Genomic DNA, 25,573 nt, shown 5'->3' with positions numbered 1-25,573 from the left:
AATATATGAACCTACAGATTTATGTACTTCTCTATATGGTAATACAGGAATTGATCTTACCAATACTCTCCTAGCTTTCACCTTACTGTTGATTTGAAAGTTTTAGCAATGATTTTATGTAGAATTGATTGTTAAGATATAGAAAACAGTAATTGATGACATTTATGGAATTTTTGTGCAATATTACTTATTTTGATTCTTGAGTTGTTCAGTATTTATGTCTCTGGGGAAAGGGGCTTTTCTCTGTTCTTCCACTTGTGTTTGGAACTGATCCAGACTTTTCCTCGATATCAATTTCTCCTAAATCAATCTTATGAACTATTTCTCCCCAAATATACTCAGTAATTCATAATGTATCTTTCTTAAACTTTTAAAAATAAATTCCTTGTCAAAATAGAATAAGGGGGCTGGGGAGATTGCTAAATAGATAAAGGCAAATGCTTTCAAAATCTGTTGGCTAAGATTTGATTCACCAGTACCCACATAAACCCAGAAATCTGATTCACTAGTACCCACATAAACCAAAGTGGCACATGCAGTTGGAGTTATTTTCAGTGGCAAGAGGCCTTGTTTTACCCATACTCTCTCTTTCTCAAATTTATCAATAAAATATTTATTACACAAACAATATAAATAAAGGCCCAAGTCTTGGCCTTTTGGGGGCCCTAACTTCCTGTATCAGTAGTATCAACTGAGAAATATTTGTTAGGGCAAAGGTTCAAAAAAAGGGATTAAACTACTATGTATTTTTTTTATCTGATCTGGTATTGAGAGTTCCCAAGACCTATTGAAGAGGGTCAGCATGGAATTGTACTACTAGGGCCTTCATCCTCTCAGTGAGTATTCAAATACTGAAATACTCCCCAGTGCTAATTTAAAACTTGTAACTTTCACTTGGTAGAGACTGCCTCTCTACCTAACTACTGACATCAACTTGAATGATGTATTTTGATTATTTCCAGAAGAGCTAGAGTTTAAAATTTTCTTGGCCAATTTATTGACCTTTTCATATAAAGAAAAATACTTCTTGGAATGAGTTTTTGAATAAAAATTTTTACATCATTTACTTTTCCTTTTTATTTTTTCCTTTAAATATTTTTATATTACCTTAATCTGAGTATTGATGATGCCATAATATATATTTAACATTACATTTTTACAATCCTATCTGGGAGCCAAAATAATATAAATTTCCAACACTGTTCCTGAGGCTTGGTACATCAAACAGCTCTAATAACTTTCTGGATACTTCCATTGAGCTAGAATGAAAAGTCCGGTAGGTCACTAGGAAGTCTTCTATGACTGCTGCATTCAGTAAGGATACTCTATCACCAAAAGTGTATGTAACCTTTCTGAAGTACCTTGTAAGAATGAAAATATTTAATTTTCACCACAAATAAGTGACATTAATATGGAACTCCACTTTAAATTATGTGACACAAAACAAGCTGGGCGATAATACAATAATAACTAATGGACTTATGTATCAGGAAAAGTGAAGATTTATTTTTACAGAAAACAATCTGCCAGGTGTGGTGGCACACACCTTTAATCCCAACACTTGGGAGACAGAGGTAGGTTGATCACAATGCATTCGAGTGTACCGAAACTACATAGGAAATTCCACATCAGCCTGCAGTAGAGTGAGACCCTACCTTGAGCCCCCCCCCCCCCAAATTGGTTAAGGTCTATTAAACTGGTTGAAGAGATCAAGTGTTAGAGAATGAATTATAATAAAGTATCATGAAACATATTAAAATGTCATAAACAAGCCAATTATTTTGTAAGCTTACCTTAAAGATTGATTCAAGTAATTATGTTTGAAAATGGTAAGGGAGAAGACAAAGAAAAAGAACTGGAAAAGAAAGAAGGGAGGAAGGGAGGGAGGGAGGGAGGGAGGGGTAAGTGAATAAGGTGGCAACCCCAAATTACAGTAACTGATATTACTCAAAACTCCTCTACATTAGAGTTAGGAGTGTTGTTTCACCATTTCTCCTTCCTGTTCAACATTTATATGTTCTGTATGCTTGGTTCAGAATTAGGTAGTAATTTTGGTGGGTGATAGACAAAACAGAATAAAGTTTAAGTCACATGTCAATGACAAAATATCTGTAAAAGGCCTGCTCCTGTTAAGTATTCAGTTTTTTCAATTACTAACGCTGATATTTCCCTGTCTTTTATTCTAAAGAAATATGGTAATGAACTTTCATCAGACTAATGTACTTTTATTGTATTTTTTCTATAGTCAAAAAATTAATATCTTGGAATATTTATATGCATGATACAATTAAAATCTTGCAAATTTAAACACTCTGGAGACAGAATTGGAGAAAATTTTGTCATGCTTCATTCAGTTAAAAAAAGAAAATTTGGCCGGGCATGGTGGTGCATGCCTTTAATCCCAGCACTCAGGAGGCAGAGGTAGGAGGGTCGTTGTGAGTTCAGGGCCACCCTGAGACGACAGAGTAAATTCCAGGTCAGCTTGGACTAGCGTGAGACCCTACCTCGAAAAACCAAAAACAGAAAACTTGTAGAAGAAAAGGAAATCTAGAGCAAAGACAAATATCGAGAGACTACAAAAAAAAAAAAAAAAACATAATTATCAGTTGGATTAACAAAATCCTGAAAACCATGGGCTCTGCCTGGTAAATCTCAGCAGCATTTTATGGTTCTGAGTTCAAAAGAAAATTAAACAACTGTACTAATTTGAAAAAAGTAAGTTGTGACACAATTAAATATTTAAAATATGTAAAATCATTCACTCTTCTGTAGCAATAATAAAGGATAAAATATCAGTAATGAGAAGAATAGTTTTCATGTTTGGTCCTCAGATTTGGTGGAAGTATGAAAAGTACTTGTAAAAATCTTTGGCTTAGCACAATCCTATCAGAGTGGTGTGGAGTAGAAGTTCCCTCTAGCAAGAACCTTATCTTTGACTCTTATGATTTAGGGACCTTCAAATGAAGAGCTCGCTACTGGACACTTTGTATCTTTTTTTCTGAATTAACTAATTAATTTATTTGCAAGCAAAGTGGTAGAGAGAAAATGAGGGAATGATAATTAGAGAGAGAATTGATGTGTAAGGACAACTTGCTACTGCAAATAAACTTCACATTCATGTGTCACTTTGTGCATTGGGCTTTACATCAGTACTGGGGAATCAAACCCAGGCTGTCAGCTTGAGCAAGCATGTGCCTTTAACTGTTGAGCCATTACTTCATCCCCTAGTGTTTGAATCTTAACCAAAATTTCTGCTAAACCAGAGTCTATCTGGCTGTTCGTTTTGGTGCACCAGTAACTCTTGATCTATCCAACTCAAAACTTTCCTTTAAAATGACACTTGTCATTTTCTCTCTTACCAGAATTCCCAGGTAAACATCTAATGTTATCTGGTAAACTGGCATGACCAAACTTTTCATTATTATTATTATTATTATTATCATATTATTTTATTTTAGACAGAATGAGAATTAGGGCACCAGGGCCATAGCCACTGCACTTTAACTCCAGACACTTGAGTCATCTAGTGTGCATGAGTGACCTTGTACTTGTTTCAACTTTGTTTGTCTGGCTGATGTGGGAACTGGAGAATTGAACATGAGTCCCTGGGCTTTTCAGGGAAGTGCTTAACCACTAAGCCATCTCTCCAGCCCAGAAATCTTTAATATCCATCTAACATCTTACCAAATAACTCTGAGACATAATATGTCAGTTAACAATGAAAGATTCCTGACCAACTGTTACATAATTGAATCCAAATATATGAAATGAAATGGTTGTAAAAATGGCTTAGTGGGTAAAATACTTTCTCATGAAGCCTAAAAATTCCAGGTTCAATCCTCAGTACTCAAAGAGGCCATATACACTGGGAGATGACAATGCTTCCGCATTTATTACGTTCACTGAGCTCTTCAATGCACAGTGAGCTGTGATTGAAGATGAGAGCTTTCCAAGACTCAGTGTATTGACATGGATTCTCACCTCTGGGTTTTCTGATGCTTATTAAAATTTACTTAGCAATAATAACTTTCCCATATTCTTTAAATTCATATGGCTATTCACTTGTATGAATTCTCTTATGATTATTAAGGTCTGTTATATAGCAAGACAAACTCTCTCACATTCAGTACATTTTGAGTTCTTTGATGCAGTGTGGTGTGTGTTGGAGATGACGCTCTTACCACATTTAGAGCATTCCTATTGTTTATCCCCTGTATGAACTGTCTGAGGTTTCCTAAGATTTGACATTGAAATGAATGTATTCTCATACTGATTACACTGATATGGCTTCTCACCTGTGTGAGTTCTCTGGTGAACAGTGAGATATGAGGTGTACATGAAGGCTTTCCCATATTCAGTACATTCATATGTCTTTTCACCTGTGTGAGATTTTTTGTTTGCCACTTCCTTCTTTATTTGGGAAGATGTAATTTTTTTTATTTTTTTTCAAATTTTTATTAACAACTTCCATGATTATAAAAAATTTCCCATGGCAATACTGCCCTCCCCACACTTTCCCCTTTCAAACTCCATTCTCCATCATATCCCCTCCCCTTCTCAATCAGTCTCACTTTTATTTTGATGTCATATTTTCCACCTCTTTTTAAAACTTTTTTTTCTCATTTTTTATTAACATTTTCCATGATTATAAAAAATATCCCATGGAAATACCCTCCCTCTCTCCCCCCCACTTTCACCTTTGAAATTCCATTCTCCATCATATCCCCTCCCCATCTCAATCATTCTACTTACATATATACAATATCAACCCACTAAGTACCCTTCTCCCTTCCTTTCTCTTCCCTTTATATCTCCTTTTTAACTTACTGGCCTCTGCTACTGAGTTTTTCCTTCTCACGCAGAAGCCCAATCATCTGTAGCTAGGATCCACATATGAGGGAGAACATGTGGTACTTGGCTTTCTGGGCCTGGGTTACCTCACTTATTGTAATCCTTTCCAGATCCATCCATTTTTCTGCAAATTTCATAGCTTCACTTTTCTTTACCGCTGAGTAGAACTCCATTGTATAAATGTGCCATATCTTCATTATCCACTCATCCCTTGAGGGACATCTAGGCTGGTTTCATTTCCCAGCTATTATAAATTGAACAGCAATAAACATGGTTGAGCATGTACTTCTAAGGAAATGAGATGAGTCCTTAGGATATATGCCTAGGAGTGCTATAGCTGGGTCATATGGTAGATCAATCTTTAGCTGTTTTAGGAACCTCCACACTGATTTCCACAATGGCTGGACCAGATTGCATTCCCACCAGCAGTGCAGAAGGGTTCCTCTTTTTCCACATCCCCACCAACATTTATGAGCATTTATTTTCATGATGGTAGTCAATCTGACAGGAGTGAGATGGAATCTCAATGCAGTTTTAGTCTACATTTCCCTGTGTGAGTTTTTTGATGGGTAGTGAGAGTTGACTTGAACTTGAAGGCTTCCCCACATTCAGTACATTTATATGGCTTCTCAGTGTTGTGAGCTTTCTGATGAGTGGTGAGAATTGACTTGGTTATGAAGGCTTTCCCACATTCAGTACATTCATATGGTTTCTCACCTGTGTGAATTCTCTGATGTGTAGTGAGACTTGACTTGCAGGAGAAGGCTTTCCCACATTCAGTACATTCATAAGGCTTTTCCCCTGTGTGAGTTCTCTGATGCAGAATCAGGTATTTCTTGAAAATGAAGGCTTTCCCACAATCGGTACACTCATACAGCTTCTCACCTGTGTGAGTTCTCTGATGTGTAGTGAGATATGACTTGCAGGTGAAGGCTTTCCCACATTCAGTACATTCATAAGGCTTTTCACCTGTGTGAGTTCTCTGATGCAGAATCACATATTTCTTGGAAATGAAGGCTTTCCCACAATTAGTACACTCATACAGCTTCTCACCTGTGTGAGTTCTCTGATGTGTAGTGAGATTTGACTTGCAGGTGAAGGCTTTCCCACATTCAGTACATTCATAAGGCTTTTCACCTGTGTGAGTTCTCTGGTGTGTAGTGAAATTTGACTTGCGGGTGAAGGCTTTCCCACATTCAGTACATTCATATGGCTTCTCAGTGTTGTGAGTTTTCTGATGAGTAGTGAGAATTGACTTGGTTATGAAGGCTTTCCCACATTCAGTACATTCATATGGCTTCCAACCTGTGTGAGTTCTCTGATGCACAGTGAGATATGACTTGGACATGAAGGCTTTCCGACATTCAGTACATTCATATGGCTTCCAACGTGTGTGAGTTCTCTGATGCACAGTGAATTGTGACCTGAAGGTAGAGGCTTTCTCACAATCAGTACATTCATACAGCTTCTCACCTGTGTGAGTTCTCTGATGGATAGTGAGATATACCTTGGAGATGAAAGCTTCTCCACATTTGCTACACTCATATGGCTTATCACCTGTGTGAGTTCGATAATGCACAGCCATATGTGACTTAGAAATCAATCTTGTCCCACAGTCATACAGCTTCTCACCAGTGATTTTTCCATGAGAAGAAGAGTGATGTAATTTGTGGTAAACAGAATTCTGGCATTGCTGAAAATCATCAGCCTTTGTCCAGGGCATTTTATGTTGACTGTTTAATTCTGAGAAATACAAAAAAAACTTATTACATTCCAAATAGTAAACAACAATTTGACCTAACAATGACTTGTAGTATTTGGTAAAGTATTATATAGCTCACAATAACTATATGAATACTACTTTTCAATAAACTTCTTTACTATTCTCTATGATAGGTTACTTGATGAGGGATGGCTTACACAACAAAGTGCAAATTCAGGAAATGCTTTCTTATATTCACTGAATGTATTAGAGACCTTTAAGTGACACTACTTCTCATTATTTGTTTGGTTTTCTTGTAACCTCAGTTAAGATCTTCTCTACTTTTTCTGAAGACAGCAAATCTTTTTTGAATTAGATTTTTTCAAGAATTTATGTTTCAGTGAAATAACATATTGGGTATGAAGAAAAGTTTTCCTTATATTTCCACTTGTATTTTCTTGCCTAAGTGTTTACACGTCATTTTACCACAAGTTGACTAGAAATTTTAAGGTACAGATGTTTGGTTAATTACAAAGATTAGTGCAGAATTCTACTATGATAACATAGGATACATTTTGGTTTTGTTTCTATTCTCTCCACTACCACCTTTCTCCATATTCATGATAGGTGTTTTTTTTTTTAATTCTTATGTACTTATATGTGCATATGTGCTTGTGAGTCTGGAAATGTGTGTTACAAAATGCATGTTTGCTAATAATAGAACCATCATTGCCTTTCACTTTATTTGAATTTGCCTTCTGTTGTAAAGAACTATGTATGCAATGATTCTGGCCTATGAGATTTTTGATATTCTTAGTGTTCTTGTTGACTCTGGGGATCTCGACTCATGATGATGCAAAAAGCATATTAACCCATTGATTTCTCAACAACCAATGTTCGGTTTCATAATGACTGGACATGATGGCTTTGTATTTCTCAATTGCTGATATCTATTGATAATAGTAGATGAACGTTGTTTTAAATCATTGTTATTCTGAGTAAAGGACAAAAGTAGAAGAAAGATGGCAAAGAAAAAAGTGTTGCATTGGGAAGAACAAAAGTCACATTAGAATATGAAAGCAAAATAATAGCAACTAAAATAAAGATAAGGAGATTAAAATATGAATATGAAAAGTATACAATATGAAATAAAGTAAAAACAAAGTTATCAATGCAGAAAAATAGATGAAGAATAAAGAAAAAAGAACAAATTAGAGCATACCTTTCTCCACCTACATTTAATACACATACAAGCAAATATAGAAGTCATCTCCATTGAGAATCAGACAGTAAAAAACCACAAAAGAGGGTCATAGCTCAATTCAGAGATTTAAGTACCTAAGCTAGAATCAACTACATGTGGTAAGGGGAAGGATTCACCCATATAATTGAACTGGGCTCATAATTTTCAGATCCATGTTACAACTAAACATGTGATGTTATAATGAGTGCCTAAAGGCCAAACAAAATGATAAATATAGGCTTCAAATTTCCTGTATTTTGACCATCAATAAAAATATGGTTGACTCATCACCATAAAAGGTGAGACCATGAACACTTCCCTTCTAGGGCTCCTTAATACAAAAGTTGATCAGCAATTCTCCATTTAACCCTGTCAGATTGAGTATTTCTTCTTGTGTCCATCTCCTACACATAAATATTTAATGTGTCCAGACTCCCTAGATTACCCATGTTTTCAGGTTCAAAAAAAAAAATTCACATGTTACTTATAGCACTTCCTAAATATGAGTCTATTGTTACAGATTGAGTGGCAGCCATACTGATCTGAATCTCTAGAATTAATACCTGTAAGAGACAAGTATTTTTTTGTATAAAATTTAAATTTTATGACCATGGTTGGACCTTTTTACACTTAACACAATGGAAATGTTTGTTTTTTCCCCAAAGGAAAAAATTCTGATTCGTCACTATGCTGCACAGTAGAATAGAGTTCAGGTACCTTCAAGTTTAAGACTGCAAATAACAAGACATAATTTTACTTCCAAAATCTGAAGTCATCAACATGAGTCTGCAGTACTGTATCTCTAAAACGTCATTACTATTCTGATAAAATAGTGCCCTAGTCACATTTTTTTTTAAAACCCTCTGTACCACCACAACTTCCTGAGATCTGTTTAGAGAGTGAAGTCTTGTGATCATTCTCCAGGGTACTGGCAGTTTTGTAACCATAAGGGGAGGTGACTGATTTTATGTTTCAATCAGTTACAGTCTGCTGATCTGATTTGGAAGCCTTGACAAATGCCTGGTGGCGATTGCAAATAATTGCCAAACATACGGGGATGATACAGTAGCCCACCGTCTTGGGGTCAGCTCTTGTGCAAGAGTAAAGGAACAAAAACACGTGTAAATAACGAATAAGAAAAATAATTGTCCACAACCAGAAAGACAAGGAGAGCAACCGAGCTTTCAAGGAGTGTGTCCATGTGGTTCCTTCCTGAGGCTCCTCAGGGTGCTTTTGAATGTGTTCCAAAGCCAGCCTGTTGTAAGTCTCACTGATTTCAAAAACATAGTAAAATGCTGCTGCACTTGCTAACAGATACAGTCCCACTCCGATCCATCCCATCCGCTGTCGGAAGTTCATCATTCTCCAAGCTCTGTGCAGTGGTCCGGGAAATCTTCTTGTTCCCACGGCAAGCGCTAAAGAGTCACTCGCTTCTGAATAATCGGGTGCCTTTGGCATTTCAGAGCAAGCCCCGGAGCACGAGCTGCTGTGACGAAGTTCGGCGTGACCACTGTTGGTCACGAGGTGGCCCGGCGCCACCGCCACCCCGGAGTCCCAGTCCCCCGCCATCCGGCTGGATGCTCCCGGGCTCTGCGGCCTCGGAGCCGTCCCGCCCGCCCCCGCCCCCGGAGTGCCACAGAGCGTGCCCGCTGCTGGCCGGGGGAGGCGGCACCCGCCAGGGCCTTGCCCCGCGCGACCCGCACCCCGCATGGGGCCGGCAGGGCCTCAAGAGACAAGTTTAAAATACCAGTACAGATACCACTCTTTTGGCACAAGAGCTCTCGTGCTGACTGTCTTCTGTTGTACCTGTGTCTTTACATTTTATTTTCATCTACAACATGAGAATGGACTATTTACTAATTTTCTTTGCACTTTCATTTATATTTTCTTTTGTTCAATGTCCCAAATGTTCTTTATGAATCCCTTATATACTTCCAATATTTCGTAAATCTAATATCCTTTTGTCACCCACATTCTTCTCATGTAAATTTCACAACAGGGTTTTAAAACCTTATCATGGAATCTCTGATTCTCTCTTTTCTCACTTTTTTCTAAATTTCATAGGTGATTGTAAATATAATTGTGTTAAATACTTTCTTTGTGTCAGCATTGTAGGCAAAACTACCATTACAGAATTATATACTTGAATAAATATTTTTCTTCCATAAGGTGCTTCTTTTAAGCATTTTGTTATGGCAGTTAAAGTGACTAAGGGTACTGTTACACTGAAATATACAGAAAATTATCAAGGGAGAATTTAGTACAATATTTACCACTTAATATTTTGTAAGACTACCTCTACAGGAAATTAAATTTTGGAATGTGTAAAACATTCAATGTTAGAAACAGAATAGAGCATTCTCCATTTCATACCAGGTATTGGATTCACAGTAAAGCCATTTATTTTGACAACTGTGATGAGTTCTCATCTCACTGACCTATGTTACACAGTATGCATTTACTTACCTGGAAGCCTCTGAATTGAGCCTTCTACTACACTCCATGGTGCAAATCCTTGCTCCAACTTGAAGATCAAATCTGGTTTGGTCATACAGTTCCCTGAAATTGGGAAATAATGTACAAATTTTAATTTTATATTAGGTGGACTCCTTTGAGATAACCTCTGCATTTCTACAACTGATCTGTATTACATGAATGACAAAGTTAGCTTAGAGAAAGTTTATACTCCTGGTGTAAATCAAGTGGAATATTTCTCTGATGTGAAATTGAAAGTATTTCCCTCAAATTAACATTGTACAACATGATATATAACTATTTTTGGTGTTTTATAAGATATGGACTCACAGTAGCCAAGGTTGACCAAGAAAAATGCTTTAGCCCCAAGCCCTTCTACATCAGCCTCACACAGTCAAGGACATAATGCTTAAACAATGATTTTTAAAGAACAGTAATGGCATAGAGCATTATGCAAGGTGAACATAAGGAAGCTACAAAGACAACACATATTCAGGGACAAAAAGCTTAAACAATGATTTTAAAAGAAAATTAAAGGAATAGAGCCTTATGGAAGGGGAATATAATGAAACTACAGAGACAACAACTGGCATTAGTGATAGGTGGAACTAAAGAATAATAGGGAAAGATTGAGGGAAAAGAGTTCAACTAAAGAAATCAATAAAAAACAAAGGTAAAATGGTGCTTGAGAGATGGCTTAGTAGTTAAGACACGTATCTGCACTGCAAAGCCAAGAGGATTAGGTTGGATTCCCCAGCACCCACATAAGTCAGATGTCTAAAGGGGTGCATGCATCTGCAAGTTGTTTGCAGTGGCTGAAGGCCTGCACATACATATTTTCTCTATATATCTGCCTATTCCTCCCTCTCCTTCTTTCTCCCTCTCTTTCTCTCTTATATAAGTAAATTAAAAAAATTTAAAAGTAAAACAGAAAAAGGATTCACAAGTAAAGTTATAAAGCAGAGCCAAAAATGCATTACTATTTAAAAATACCTCAGGAAAATTAAGAAATGGCAAAGAATATAATGAAGGAATGGCTTCTGGGTTTATAAGAATTGCCCTTAAGTGAATAAATGTATATACTAACAAATTCCATAGTAAAACAAACAAAACAAAGCAATCTGAGGAGAGACAATGAATAAGGCAAATGAATGCCCTTACACACACACAAATTGCTAAATTTAAACAAAAATAATACTTCTCCCTAAATTAACACAGGATTATAATGGATTAAGTAATGTTATATATAACAGATAGCCTCAATATTAATGACTGGGCAACACTGAACTTATTTTCTCTAAAAACAAAACAAAACAACAATAATGAAAAAACAACAACAACAATGATTTACTTATTGACCATTCTTCTCCAATACACTATAGAAGTGTTAATGATGAAAAATACCTTGGTGTATAGCACTTTTATAGGATTCATCAAGTTCAGTTCAAAGCATAAAGACAGAAAAAAAAGATAAAGTCTTAGCCTAAGATATATGATAAGGGCATTAAACAATGCCCATACAAATTACAAGGCAAACTAAAAAAATATCCTTTTTTGTATGCCAAATGGCTATATAGAGATAAAAGACACCAAGGAGAAAGGGAGCCAGGTGTGGTAGCACACTCCTTTGCCAAAAACAAGTGGGGACCTGAGGTAGGATAATTACTAAGATTTTAAGGACAGCCTTGGCTACAGAGTTCACTCAAGGATAACCTATGGTAGAGTGAGATTCAGTCTCCAAATAAAAAGAAAACTTTAAGAACTGTGGTATGAATATAACTGCAGGATATTATATGAAGTAATATAGCTATTTCCACTGGTTTTGAAAAATATTTTCATCATCTTATATCAAAGCAGATCTACTGATTACCAAGAGACTTTCAATACTGTCACATCAATAAAATCAAGAATTCTCTAATGGTCACATAGGTCTATGATAATGGAAATAGAGCATCAACACTCAATAACCAGAAATAAATGCCATAAATTCCTCATTTGATATTCTACTATGGAATGTGTAGATATGAGATAAAAATAGAGTTTTGATTTTTTTTTTTTTTTGGCAGTACAAAAGTATATCATAGAAGCCTATGCTTTCTAACTAACCCAATAAACTCATTTAACAAGATGGAATTTATGATTTTTTTCTTTGGGCTATTAAATCCCTGTATAATTGGAGTAAATAGGTGTTATTTTACTTCTCCCCAGAAAATTCATGGGATATTAATGAAACATGACAAACAAAGAAACAAAAATTTTGCATGTTCTCATTATACTTACAAGTCCAAGTTTACATAATAGAGGTAGAAAATATAAAAATTAATTAGAATATGGAAAATGAGTAGAAGATAAGGGATATAATGAGTATAGTTAGAATTAACTTGGTGCATTTGGAAGAAATCACTTATTAGGTTATATAGCACAGTAGTAAGTTAGTATGCATCTGGCAATACTTACTATAGTATTTCAAAATGGCTACAAGAATTTTTAAGTATTGCGTATTCAAGTAATCCCTGATCTGACAGACTCTTGTGATTATATATGTATGTACAATAAAGCCACTTTGATCTCTATAATATGCTCCATTAAGTATTTTAGTCTAAGAGTACAATATCAAAACAGTACTGAAAATTAGTAATGACCACTATACTTATCTACCAGAAAGAAAGGAACTGCTACTCAGACTCACAGGAGTTTAATTCACCCAAGAACTTCAGGCTGCTGTAGTTCTCCAGCATCACATCTCTGTAGAGGTTTCGCTGACCAACATCCAGGTGCTGCCACTCTTGCCAGGTGAAGTCCACAGCTATGTCTTCAAAAGACACCGACTCCTATAATGAGATACTTCTGTTCAACCCAAGACTACAAAAGACTACAAAAGAGGGTCTAGCAAATTGGCCTTCACTCTTCTATATATACCTTGGCAGGGCTTATTCAAAAAGCACAAAGTTTTTATACTGTATCATGAAAGAAAAGACTCAAGACAAATATAGTACCTGTATCTTGCTGTAGTGATTCAAGAAAATAAGATTCACTTTTTTATAAATGAAAACACAAGAGAATGGAACAGGATTACTGGCACAACATTGTGGTACACTGCCTGGTCAGAAGGTGCAAGGGCATGTGTTCAATTCGTAACACTAATAGTGAGATAGAAGCTCTGAATAAAGTTATGGATTTTGAATCCATATTGGGTCTGATCACCAATTTGGGGGTCATAAGAAATATGGCAAACCTGAAAAAATTCTGAGCAAACCAAATATTAATTCAGAATCAAATATATTATAAACAATGAATTCAAGGAGTTTTGGCACCAATATATCATGTTGCAGCAGTGAACTTCACTGCAGCTTATGTTGGGAACCCACTCAAGCCCACTGTACTGTGCGTGCCACTGTTCCATGCAACTGCAATTCAATGAATACACACGATCTGAAACACCTTGGCTCAATTTTTTATTTTTATTTTTTTGAGGTAGGGTCTCACTCTAGCTCAGGCTGACCTGGAATTCACTATGCAGTCTCGGTGATTTGGAACTCAGTGATCCTCCTACCTCTGCCTACCAAGTGCTGGGATTAAAGGTGTGTGCCACTATGCCTGGCTTTGGCTTAAACTTATGTTACAAATATCAGTGCTAATAAAAGTAGCTCTTTTTTCTCTTCTCTTGAACTATAACGGTTTACCAGAAGAAAAAATGATATTTAAAATATATGTGTTTGGTAGCTAGTAATATATATGCTAAAATAGGGTTTGAGCAGAAATACCTTATGGACCTAGATACCAAAAACAATACATTGTTATTAGAAAAATTTAAGTGCCAGGGTGAGCTGTCTTCCACTGAGTATTAGCCATAAAATGCATTGATGGCACAGAATACTTCAGGCATTGCTAAGACCCTTGGTTATGCATCAATAACCAGATTGTAAGATCCTCTTACTAAAGACTTTATATGCATGAGATGCAGGATACTGGGAAACTAAGCTGTAGCAAAGCTGAAAGCCTCCTCCCAGTTACCTAGCTATCAATGTATTGGAAAGAGCTATGCAACCTGTTGGGTTAGAAAAACAATCAATGCAGTTAACCCGTAGTGAACCATGCAAGTTTTACCAATGGTCAACCAGGTCAGATGTGTTAACTGGTACAGTATTGCTATGCCTATTATGGGGGAAACCAACTGCTCTCTGACAACTGCTCTCTGATTAGACCTGAGGTCTGCTCCATTAGAGCAGCACACTAGAACTTAGGCTTGGCCCATAGCCCTGCGACCTTTCACCAGTTGCCTAGGAAACTCCTTACCAGCCAACACCTTCACACAGCCCATTCTCCAGAGACCCTAGGTCACCTAATCCCCCCCCACCCCGCTATTGCCTACATGCTGGAATGAATATCCCCATATGCTAATTAGGCATCAGCAATGAACCTTTTACATCCAATCTCTTTAGGACCCTCCCCCCACCCTCAGATGCTTATAAACTCATTTCCCTGACAGCAAACCGAGAGCTGTTCATCTATTTCCTGAAAGTCTTTCACTTTTGCACGCTTACCCACGCAGGCTGCCTAGGTGCCTTCAGGGGGACCATGGTGAGCCCTGGAACAAGAAAACAGGAACCCACAGCTGCCTGGTATTGGATACATAATCAAAAGTCCATAAATGGGGAGGAATTGCGGTCTACACAAACTTGCATAACAGGTGGGGGAAAAAAACATCAAAATAGGAGATTAATTGGAAAGAAGAAAGGAATCAATGTAGATTAGATTTTGGAGGAAGAAAATACAGGGTGATGAGAAATAATTTTTATCATGGTACACTGGATATATCTGGGGCAGTTACAAAGAAGTATTTTTTAAAAATCTTATTTATTTATTTGAGGGAGCAAGAGAAGGAAAGTGGCATGGGGGGGGAGGGTGTGCCAAGGCCTCCAGCCACTGGTAATGAACTCTAGATGCATGAGCCACTTTGTGCATCTGTCTCATATGGGTCTCTGGGGAACTGAACTGAGGTCCTTTGGCTTTGCAGGCAAATGCCTTAATCACTAAGCCATGTCTCCAGCCCCAAAGAAGTTTTTAAAAGATAGTATTTTCCCCATTACTACTCAGCAGTTAAAATAGCAAATTGTTATATATTTGGATAGTGTGGTTAGAGAATGAAATTCACCTACTAGTATACAATACTGTGTTCTCTTTTAATAAATGTGAACTCGGATAAATCCAGTTATATACATTAGGCAATCATTGGACACATGCTTCAACCAACAATCCCAATAAACCCTTGCCAAATATTGTAATTGGGTGATCTATAACATTAAAAATAGCATCTCTGAACAATTAGCCTGTCTTGACAAACACAATCTGATCTGGTTACATATATCCTTTTCAAAATACCACATCCTGAAAATACACTACAGCACATATACCACATATTTCTTCTTTCATAAATTACAACATGTATGATGTTTTTTAGAAGAATGTTTCATAAATTCACATGGATTGTGTTAGGAGGAGTGGGAAATAAAATGAGAGTGAAGACATTTAGACTTTATTAAAGGCATCCTGAGAAGGGCTCTGACCATGCAGAAACAAAAGCCCAGTGGATATTTAGGGCAGATATAAGCGCTGGGAATTTTTGTTTGCTGGGTAATACACCTTGCCTCAGAGCTTAGACAACTTTAAGGAAGGAATAGTCATACAGTTGGCTTGGGACATTCCAAGAAAGTGAAAATGAAAATAGGTGGTCTGGGTTATTCTAAGAATGTGATAATTGGGATGGATGATTGGATTACTCTTAGGAAACAAAGGGTCACAAACACATAGCAGCCACAATCCAAAGATGAAGTCATTCTGATTCTAACATGTCCTACATTCTGTCTGATCCTTAGGGAAGCTTACTTTTTTTTTTTTTCTTCAGTCTGAGCCTCATTATAATTGATATTAAGCTTCCTATTTATGTCTGCTGCAGGCAGAGCCCTACTAGGGAGTGTATTACTGAGATAGTACCCTTTCTTACCACTAGGGTGTGTTCTAAGCTGGTTTGATTTCTGACTGCTCTCTTTCATTATTTGCTGCACATGTATGATGAAATGACTCAGCTTCTTCTGCAATAATAAAGCTTTCCCTAGAATGGGTAAGCCTGAAATAACTAAATAAGTTGAAACATTTCTATTTATAGTCTCACTCTTACAGAATATAAACCTCTGTCCTTCCTGAGAACTGGCTTTTAGACTCATATCACTTCCAAATACCCCCTTCCTTCTTAATTCTTCTCAGATATCTTATGAATCCAATCTAATGACTACAGCCACTGATTCCCTTACAAGCCTTCTCAGACAGTCAAATCATCTTATGCAATCACCCCTGTGAGAAACTAGTCTCTGAACCTCAATATCTTGTATTGTCCCTCAGTTAATAAGGCCTGTCTTCTTCATACACATCTATATTCCACAGACCTTTCATCTTCGGAGAATGAGGAGCAATGTGGACCCATACCATTCCTATACTTTTTACATTTTTAGTGAAGAAACAGTGTTGCAGCCAGGATTACATTGCTAGCAAAAATCACCTGACCAAGATCAGCATTTGCAAAAAAAAAAAAAAAGTTTATTTTGGCTTACAGATTTGAGGTGAAGCTCCATGATGGCAGGGGAAATGATGGCTTGAGCAGAGAGTGGCCAACATAAGGTGGACAATAGCAACAGGATAGTGTGCCAAACACTGGCATGGAGAAACTGGCTATAACACCCATAAGCCCACCTCCAACAATACACTGCCTCCAGGAGGCTTTAATTTCCAACTGCCATCAGCTGGGGAACCTAGCATCCAGAACACTTAAATTTATGGGGGACAACTGAATCAAACCACTACATGCAGACCCTATTCCCCATAAACTGATATCCATACATCATGTAAAATACAATGCATTCAGTCCAACCTTAAAAGTCCCCATTGTTGTTATCAATTCCAGTGATGACAATACATCCCCATAGTCCAAGATCTTTTAACTGAGCCATAATACCAAAAAATAACCTCCAAAAACCCATAATGCCACATAATAAACATTCACAGTGCTAAAGATGGCACTGGGCATAACATAGAAATACTGAAGCAACACATGACTTAAATGGAGCAAACACCAAACTTCGTAGCTCCAAGTCCAATAACTCCAGCCAGTGACAAGTCTCCAAGTCCAATAATTCTAACCAGCAAAAATCTCTGGAGTTCCAATTCCACCCCTCCAGCTAGGCCACTCACAGTCCTGGAAAACTTCATTGGGGCCGGCAGCTTTCCTTAGCAGCCATCTTCACTGGGTCTCCACTGCAATCCACGGTTCATCCTCATGGTCCCAGTGGGTCTCCATGCAGGCATCCAGCAAACCTGCTTCACACTGCCCATCCCATGACTATTTCCAAAATAGAAGACCATGTTACAAACTCAATTATCCTCTCTTTCCAGCATTTCTTATACTCCACAATACCAGGTAGAGTTCCAATTTGTTAATATGGGGGTGGGGATAAGCAGGCTTTGAAGAAAGGATACTTCTTGAGCACTTAGGCCCCTTCAAAAGATTCTACATCCTTCCTGTTGCTCCAGTGCAGGTCATCTGGTCCACTCTCAAAGGTTGTAATCTCTCAATTGCAGCTGATTAAGCAACAGTTCACCCAAAGATTTTTCGTTCTGTGCCATATCCCTCTGTTCACACCAGTTCATTTCTATGCAATGCAACCATGCTCAACTTCTCAGGACACAGGCATAACAGTCACCTACAAACAATGACCAGATACCCTGGCGTTGCCCCCAAACCATGGACATGGGACCGATGGTCTTTCCATGTAGATCAATAATATCAGTTTCTAACACTGTGCTGCCACTCCAAGCCCTCCTAGACCTCTGCTGGATGGCTGAAAAATGTCCATGTAAACATGTCAACCTCACTGTAACAGGTGAGTAGCTTTCTGATGGTCAGGCATAGATGAGGGCCACTAAGATCACCACAACCAGGAGGCCAAGTTTAGGTCACAAAGAATATGGTTTTGAGCAGCTGGGAGATAGGATGGAACCTGATGACTCAGGAAGAGATATAAGATGATGTCAGTATTCAGTCATACCAACACCAGATTGCAATAGCCTTGAAATCAGATATACATGTTCCAGGAGGTAAGGGAGCCTAGAAATCCTGATCTCTCACCTCAAAGAACCCAGGAACTGGATGACATGGACAATGAGGAGCCAGTGAACAGGGTTACATGGTTATATGGTGTTACCATTTACTTCCTGTGGCCTAGGATGCCAGGCACAAACTCACCATGTCTAAATTCTGAGGAACAAATTGTTGAGGCTATCTTGGTTTACAGATTGAGTTCCAGGTCAGCCAGGATTAGAGTGAGACCAGACTTAAGAAATGAAACAAAAATTTCTGGAAATTTTACCACATTGAAACATTATATTAGATGTAACCTAGATCTGTTTCTGTGCCATCATCTCTCATATTATATTCAACTCAGAATAAACTATTTATTATACACTTAAGGTAACAACTGTGGTTTGACATTCACAGCTTCAATTCCCAGCCTAAGATAAAAAATAAATAAAAACAAAAACAAAAATAAAAATCAGTACATATTCTCCCCTGAGAGTTTCAGGTTCTTTTATGTGCCCATATCAGTGCACTTGGCATTCTCTTCACTCTACTGACAATTTGAGTCAGACAGACTTTGTTTTGCGAATGACATGCACATTTCAGGGTGCTCAGCAACATCCCTATACCCACCCACAAGTTCAGGTGCAGCATGGTATGCCCCACCTATTAAATTACCAAAAATGACCCCTAACATCACAAATATCAGTTTAAGGGCTAAAGCAAATGCATTCCTCCTGAGACCAACCTCAGCAACACAGTTTGTACCATTTTTTTTTTCCTAGAAATATGAGAACAGTTGAGGGAGAAGCGTAGGGGCTATGTGGAAATGGGAGACATGTTGTGACTTTGGCTTGATTATGCCAGGGAAGAAGCTGAACAATTGCCAAGCGGCCACCAAGTGAACAACCTAAAGCAAGTCTGAGCCTCAATCTGATGGAACAGGCAAGAAAACACAGGCCAGAGTTGGGAAGAATTTCAGGCCTCAGAAGGGGCTGGACTACCCACTTCCTTGTTCATACTGATAAGAGTGATAAGGGGAAAATAGAGACATGTTGTTTTATGTAAAGAAATCTACACATGCACTAGTCATGGTTTGTTCTGTGTTATATTTTGATCTAGATATAATCTAAGAAGAGGTTCAGAGGAATGCAAGGGCTTTGGTGTATATGAAACCCTCACAACATGGTCAGAAGAGTCCATAAGTCCACAAGGAGACATACAGAACCAATAACCTCATAAATCTCAGTGCCATGACTGACTACTTGACCAAAATAATTTGAAGTGACTACCTTTCTTTTCACTTCTATAACTACTGTTAGCTATAGATGAAATACAAGATATCTCAAGCCAGGCGTGGTGGCACATGCCTTTAATCCCAGCACTCGGGAGGCAGACGGAGGAGGATTGCCATGAGTTCGAGGCCACCCTGAGACTCCATAGTGAATTCCAGGTCAGCCTGGGCTACAGTGAGACCCTACCTCAAAAAACCAAAAAAAAAAAAGAAAGAAATATAAGATACCTCTAAGAGAAGAATCTTTTCTTATCCCAAATTGCCAGCTCTTGCAAGAGAGCACAGGTTCAAGGTTGAATTCCTGTCTTTGTTCACTTGCCTCTGGAAGCACAAGTATCAAGGACTGAATTCTTGATTAAGAAACACAGGATGACTGATATAGAAGACAGCTGTGGGAAGAAAAGTCAGGAGATTCTAATGTCACCAATCAGTGGGCTGAGAGGGAAATGATGGAACAAAGACTTCATACACAAAGCCAATGTCTCATGCATTAGACCCTCAAAAGATAGATGCATCAGAACCCTGAACAATGTCTCTGCTTAACAGGCAGTTTGAGCTTGTCTTCCTGTTTCTCCACCTGGTTACCCCTTCCTCCACATCACCATGGCAACCAGACCACAGTTCAGAGGAGAACCAATCCAGCACCAATTTACAGAATGGGGAAGGTGGGTTGATAATGGTCATTCATCTTGTACATGGCACATGCCTCTCCTCCCTATATGGAAGACCCCACCTACCTACTTCTATCCTGATGGTCTGAATTCCCAAAACTCCATGTCCAGTGTCTAGTCTTTCAGATCCTATTGCTAACTCAGAGTCTCATCTCCAGAGTAAAAGCCCAAGGCCCAGCTTCTCAGGATGTCCTCACTGTAAAAAACTGGGTGATGGGTTTATACGTCTTTGGGGATCTTCCTACTGACTGTCTCCTTTCTCCTGTCCAGGTGGCTAGGAAGAATTTTCATGTAGGCCCTATGGTATCCTGCCTGTTGCCTCATATTTGGGCTGTGTGATTCAGGCCATCCTGGTTACTATATCACAGAAAACATCCCTCTTCAGGGAGGTTTGATGTGTGCCATTTCAGGGTGGTGAGTAGGTGTCACACATCCATACATCAAATGAGGGGCCTACAGAGATGGTTAAAGTATTTACTTGCCAGCATAACAGCTTCAGTTCAATTCCGACCATCCACATACAGACTACAAGGCAATGACAAATGGAACCAAGAGAACCCAGAGGCTTGCAGGCCAGAGAGAATGGTGCACATGAAGCAGGAGAAACAAACAGCATGCACCCAGCAAAACAAGTGACATCTTGTGTCAAGGAAAGTGGAAGTTTTCTTCAGACCTCCACATGTACCCCAATGGCATGCACATTCATACACAAAATACTTGAATCACATCAGTTCTCTCTTTAATGTCATATTCTTCTAAATTCCTATATATACCCTAAATATCACATAAGCAAATCAATCTGAATATCTCATCCAGGTTAGACATCTCTGTGCCTGTAATATTGTTCTTCCTTTACATTAAGTAACTAACCTATTCTTCCATTCATGAAGCATCAAGACAATCCTGAAACCAACCTGGTCTAGTAACTTCTCTAAATTCTCTACCTGCCTATCACCATGTGTACGTTAAGTAGACACCTTTACCCAAACTAGAGTGAGTTTATTAAACTTAAACATTCCCAATTTTAATAATCACTCTCAGTAGTGTTGGATATTCATTTCTCACACTCCCAAAGCTTTCAGAATTTTGGGTTAAGGCCAGAGGCTAGTAAGGCCAAGACTTCACTTATTCTCCTTCCTGCATTTGCCTTCCAGCATTTAATACCTAACACTGTTGGGTTTTACTTTCTGTCCATATACAGAGGAAAATGAAGACAATGTCCGTAAGCATATCACACTGTGATTAAGAAACAGGCATGGAGGTGAAGACATTTGTGGTGGCACACTGGAGCTGGGTTTGGGCTGTGGCCAGGCCTATCACCAGGGGTCCTGCAGCACCACCAGGAGAAGACACAAGGCCCTCTACCCAGCCTGACCCTGACCTGATGTGGAGAGGTCTCACACGCAAGCAGATTGCTGTGGTCATCTCCTCCACCACCATCTTGCCATATAGAGGCTCAGGAAAATGAACGCTGCTGCTACCTCCTCACCATTCGCAGCTCCCTGCCTTCAAGTTTACAATTTCCCCAGTGCTCTAGTAGTGCTGCAGCACTGTGACATCACGAGCTGTTCCACCTGCCCCTTCCATCCCTACTAGAGGGTGGCTTTCAGAAGGGATGGGGAGGCAGCTGTACTGAAGCAGGGGCTTTGCAGCTTACAGGGAACGTTCCTCTCACCTACCCATAGAGCAGTTACAGGACTCCTGGGGTGTGAGGAAACCTCATGGGACAAGGTGACTCCTGGCCAGAAGATCCCACAGGTCCACTGTGTGTGCCTGTCAACACTACAGCCAAACCACAGAGATTGACTGCACTCAGGCCTGGGTTCCACAGCCTGCCCTGCTTCGCTTACTCTTCCTTCCTTTCTTCCTCCCCTTCTTGTCTTCCATTTCCCCTTTTTTTCTCCCTTCCTTCTTTCTCCGACTCTCCCTTCTTCCTTTCTTGTTTCCCTCCCTCACTCCCTCCTTCCTTCATTCCATTCTTTACCCTTTCCCCCTTTTCCCATTCTTCCTACTATTCTACTCCCTTTTCCTCTTTTTTCTTCCTTTCTTCCACACTTCTCCCTTTCCTTTTTCTTCCTTCCTTCTCCTCCCTTTCCCCTTTTTCCTTCTCACCTTCATTCTTTCCCTCCAATCTTCACCTATTACCCTTCTTTTTCCCCTTTCTTCTTTCCTTGTTTCCTCTCTTCTTCCCTTTTGTCTCCTTTTTTTCTTTCCTTTCCCCCTTTTTTCTCCCTGTCTGTCTTCCCTCTTTCCTCCCCTTCCTCCCTTTATCTTCCCCTCTCTTTTCATTTCTCTCTTGTGTTTTAAAACAGGGTCATTTATAAAGTCCAGACTTCCCTCAACCATTGAACTTCCTGCCTCAGCCTCTGAGTGGGATTACAAGAGTGCGCCGAACCCAGTTTTTTTTTGGGGGGAGTGGTATGTGTGTGTGTGTGGTCTGCGTGAATGGACTCATGCTCCCCGGCGGAGCTCTGAAGCTAGGTGTGGGCCGCCGCCAGCCCACCCCTGGATTCCTCACGGCGCCTCCCGGGGTCCCCGCGGCGCCCGGGCCCGCGACCCCGGTACCTGCAGCGGGGCGCGCCCGCTCGCGCGCAGACCCGCCGCCGCCATGCAGCAGGCGGCCTCAGCGAGGCATCCGCCGCTTCTCCGCGGCTCGCGCCTTACGCCTTTCAGTTTACAGTCCGCTGAGCGGTTTCCAGGCGCACAGACAGGCCACTGCCGCCTCCTGCTCCCTGACCAGCGGCTGGTTAGAGGCTCTGGACAAAGAAACCCTCGTCCTGCCGCCTCCAAACTTTACGACTTCCCGGAGGAGGCCCGCGAGCCGCGGCATTGTGACGTCACGGGCAGTTCCACCGGCCTACGGCACGGGGGAGGCTGGACCCATCCACCGGTCAGGAGGGGAGGAAGCTGGCCGAAGGTAAGGGGGCTGCAGCTGCATGGGAGCAGGAACTTTGCAGCTAATAGAGCTTGTGCGCCCCCCAAACACTCAGAGAGCAGATGCAGGGGCTCCTGAGACCTGAGGTGCAGCTGTGTGGAAGTACGTGCTTTGAGCCCAAAAATGCTCCTGTGTCCCTCACATACCCAGAGGGGTTCCTGGGGTGCATGTGTGTTGAAGCAGGAACTTTGTAGTTCACACAGTCTGTGTGCCCACCTACCCACAGTGCAGATGAAGGGGCTCCTGGTACATGGGTGCAGCTGTACTGGAGCAAGGACTTTGCAGCTCACAGCACTTGTGCCCCAGCCTGCACATACCCAGAGAGCGGATGCAGGGGCTCCTGGTAGTGGGGTGCAGCTGAACTGAAGCAGCTTTGCAGTCACAGAGCCTGTGTTCTGCCCCCATCCCCATTTACCCAGAGAGTAGGTGCGGGAACTCCTGAGGAGGCCTGGTGTGATGGAGTCACTCCTGGGACCAGAATATCACACAAGGCCCTCTGTGTGTTCCTGAGAACACTGGTCAGCCCACAGGGATTGGCTGTGTCCAGGCCTGGGTCCTACAAGCCTGCCCTGCTTCCCTTGTCCTTCCTTTTTTCTTTCCTTCCTTCCATTCTTATCACTTTACCCTCTTTATTCTCCCATTCTTTCTTCTCTCCTTTACTCACTCCCTCCTTCCTTTCTTTTCATTCTCCACTTCACCTTTCCCCTCCCTTTTCACCCTTTCTTCCTGCCACTCATCACCCTTTCCCCTCTTTTTCTCCCTTTCTTCCTATTCTTCTCCCTTTCCCACTCTTTCCCTTCCTTCCCTTTTTCTCTTCCCTTCCCCCTTTTCTCCTTCCTTTCTTTTCTCTTTTCTGCCCTTCCTCCGTTTATCTTTGGCTTTCTGGGAGCTCATAGGCCTGTGAGGACTCCATCACCTGTGCAGTCAGAATCAAAATATTGACTTCCTCCCTTGCAAATTTCTGGCACCCAGAAGGCAAGAGGTAGACATAAAAAGCTGGGATGGAGAAGCAAGTGCAGAGAGAGAGAGTGTGTGTGTGTGTTGGGAGCGATAAGATGGAAAGTAGCCCTAAGAACAAGTAGAATATCTCACCAATAGTAATGATCTGTTTTTTTTATTAATCAGTGGAAAATGTGTATGAAATTATAAGAGATGAACCCCACAAGGAGTACCTATCTTTATGCTGTCTGAAGGGATTTATAAATAGTAGATAAGCATTACAGCATCCTAATGCCCTCTGGCCTTGGCCACTTTGCCAGCCCCCCTTTCAACAGTAGCAGAGACAAAGCACCCAGTGAAGTCTAATTACAAGTAGCTGGGTGCTGCTGCTCCTGCCAGGCCCAGGAGTCTGGGGGATGTAAAGGGGAGGAGAAGGACTGGGAAGAGCACACAGGTTCTTTGATAGAGGTGAGGAATGTGGGGAAGCTCCTACTGAGAAACTAGACCAAGCTTGGCCAGGGAGGGTGTTGTTGGCTGGGATGAGGGAGCAGATCCCACGCATTCCTCTCTTACTGTTTAAGGTTGTGGGCTGGCATGATGATTTCTTGAGAAAAGTCCCTCAGTCGGCTCTGGAGACAATGCATTTGGTGAATGCCCAGTGCGGGGTAGGAAAGTTGCTCTTGGACAGCAGGATATTATGTAAGAAACATCTAGGAGCAGGACGTCAGGCTAGAGACATGGATGTATAGCTACATGTGTGGTGTAGGTAAAACCTGGATTCTCAGCAGCTGCTTGGAAACATAAGGTGATCCCAGCTCACGGCTAAGTCCAGGCAGAATGGATCTTGCTCTTGAAGTCTCTAAATCTGGAGGCAGACATGTGGAGGAAAGACAGGCAATGATGGTCCAAAAGTGGGAATTGGCCTGGGATCCAGAAAGACTTCTTGGAGGAGGGGGCTGCGAAGCTGAGGATGGGCACATTGACACTTGACTGTAATCCCAGCGCTCATGAAGCAGAGACAGGCAGATCATGACTTCAAAGTCAGCCTGGCATATGTATAGCAAGACCTGGGCTCAAAAAACATTCTTGGGAAATAGATGATAGCTAGTTCATAGCTAATTGAGTTGTCTTCCCCTTGTAAGCCTAAGTACCTGAGTTTGATCCCAAGAACCCACATAAAAGAGCCAAGTGTGAGGCTCCAGGCTTGTAATCCTAGCACTAGGCAGGTGAGACAGGAGTCCCTGGGTGTGAGTGACCAGCCAGCCTAGCCTATTTGGTGAGTCCCAGGCCAGTAAGAGTACCTATCTTAAAAACTGTGGATGACATTCCTGGGAA

At 40.3% G+C, this 25,573-nt stretch overlaps 2 protein-coding genes across 3 annotated transcripts; both read right to left on the bottom strand.

Annotated features, from left to right (window-relative positions):
- Nucleotides 1–5,292: 5,292 nt before the first annotated feature.
- LOC123457283 (zinc finger protein OZF-like) lies at nt 5,293–23,011 on the bottom strand. Of its 2 annotated transcripts, none has more exons than XM_045141243.1 (4): nt 22,930–23,011; nt 12,961–13,102; nt 10,263–10,355; nt 5,293–6,594 (listed from the first exon to the last, which is right to left on the bottom strand). In XM_045141243.1, exons 1-4 carry the CDS (start codon nt 22,972–22,974, stop codon nt 5,375–5,377), a joined length of 1,500 nt encoding a protein of 499 aa, XP_044997178.1. In that variant the 5' UTR covers nt 22,975–23,011; the 3' UTR covers nt 5,293–5,374. The 2 variants fall into 2 exon arrangements, with proteins under 2 accessions (XP_044997178.1, XP_044997180.1); XM_045141245.1 differs by lacking the exon at nt 22,930–23,011 and adding an exon at nt 19,922–20,032.
- On the bottom strand, nt 8,769–9,254 carry LOC101594928 (transmembrane protein 251-like). Its single transcript, XM_012952243.2, has one exon. It carries the CDS (start codon nt 9,252–9,254, stop codon nt 8,769–8,771), a length of 486 nt encoding a protein of 161 aa, XP_012807697.2.
- Nucleotides 23,012–25,573: the final 2,562 nt, after the last annotated feature.

The sequence above is a fragment of the Jaculus jaculus genome, unplaced genomic scaffold, assembly GCF_020740685.1.
Source record: "Jaculus jaculus isolate mJacJac1 unplaced genomic scaffold, mJacJac1.mat.Y.cur mat_scaffold_34_1_3701052_arrow_ctg1, whole genome shotgun sequence".
Classification (NCBI taxonomy): domain Eukaryota; kingdom Metazoa; phylum Chordata; class Mammalia; order Rodentia; family Dipodidae; genus Jaculus; species Jaculus jaculus.
The sequence above is the reverse complement of the archived record's forward strand: the minus strand, read 5'-3'. Positions and strand labels throughout refer to the sequence as shown.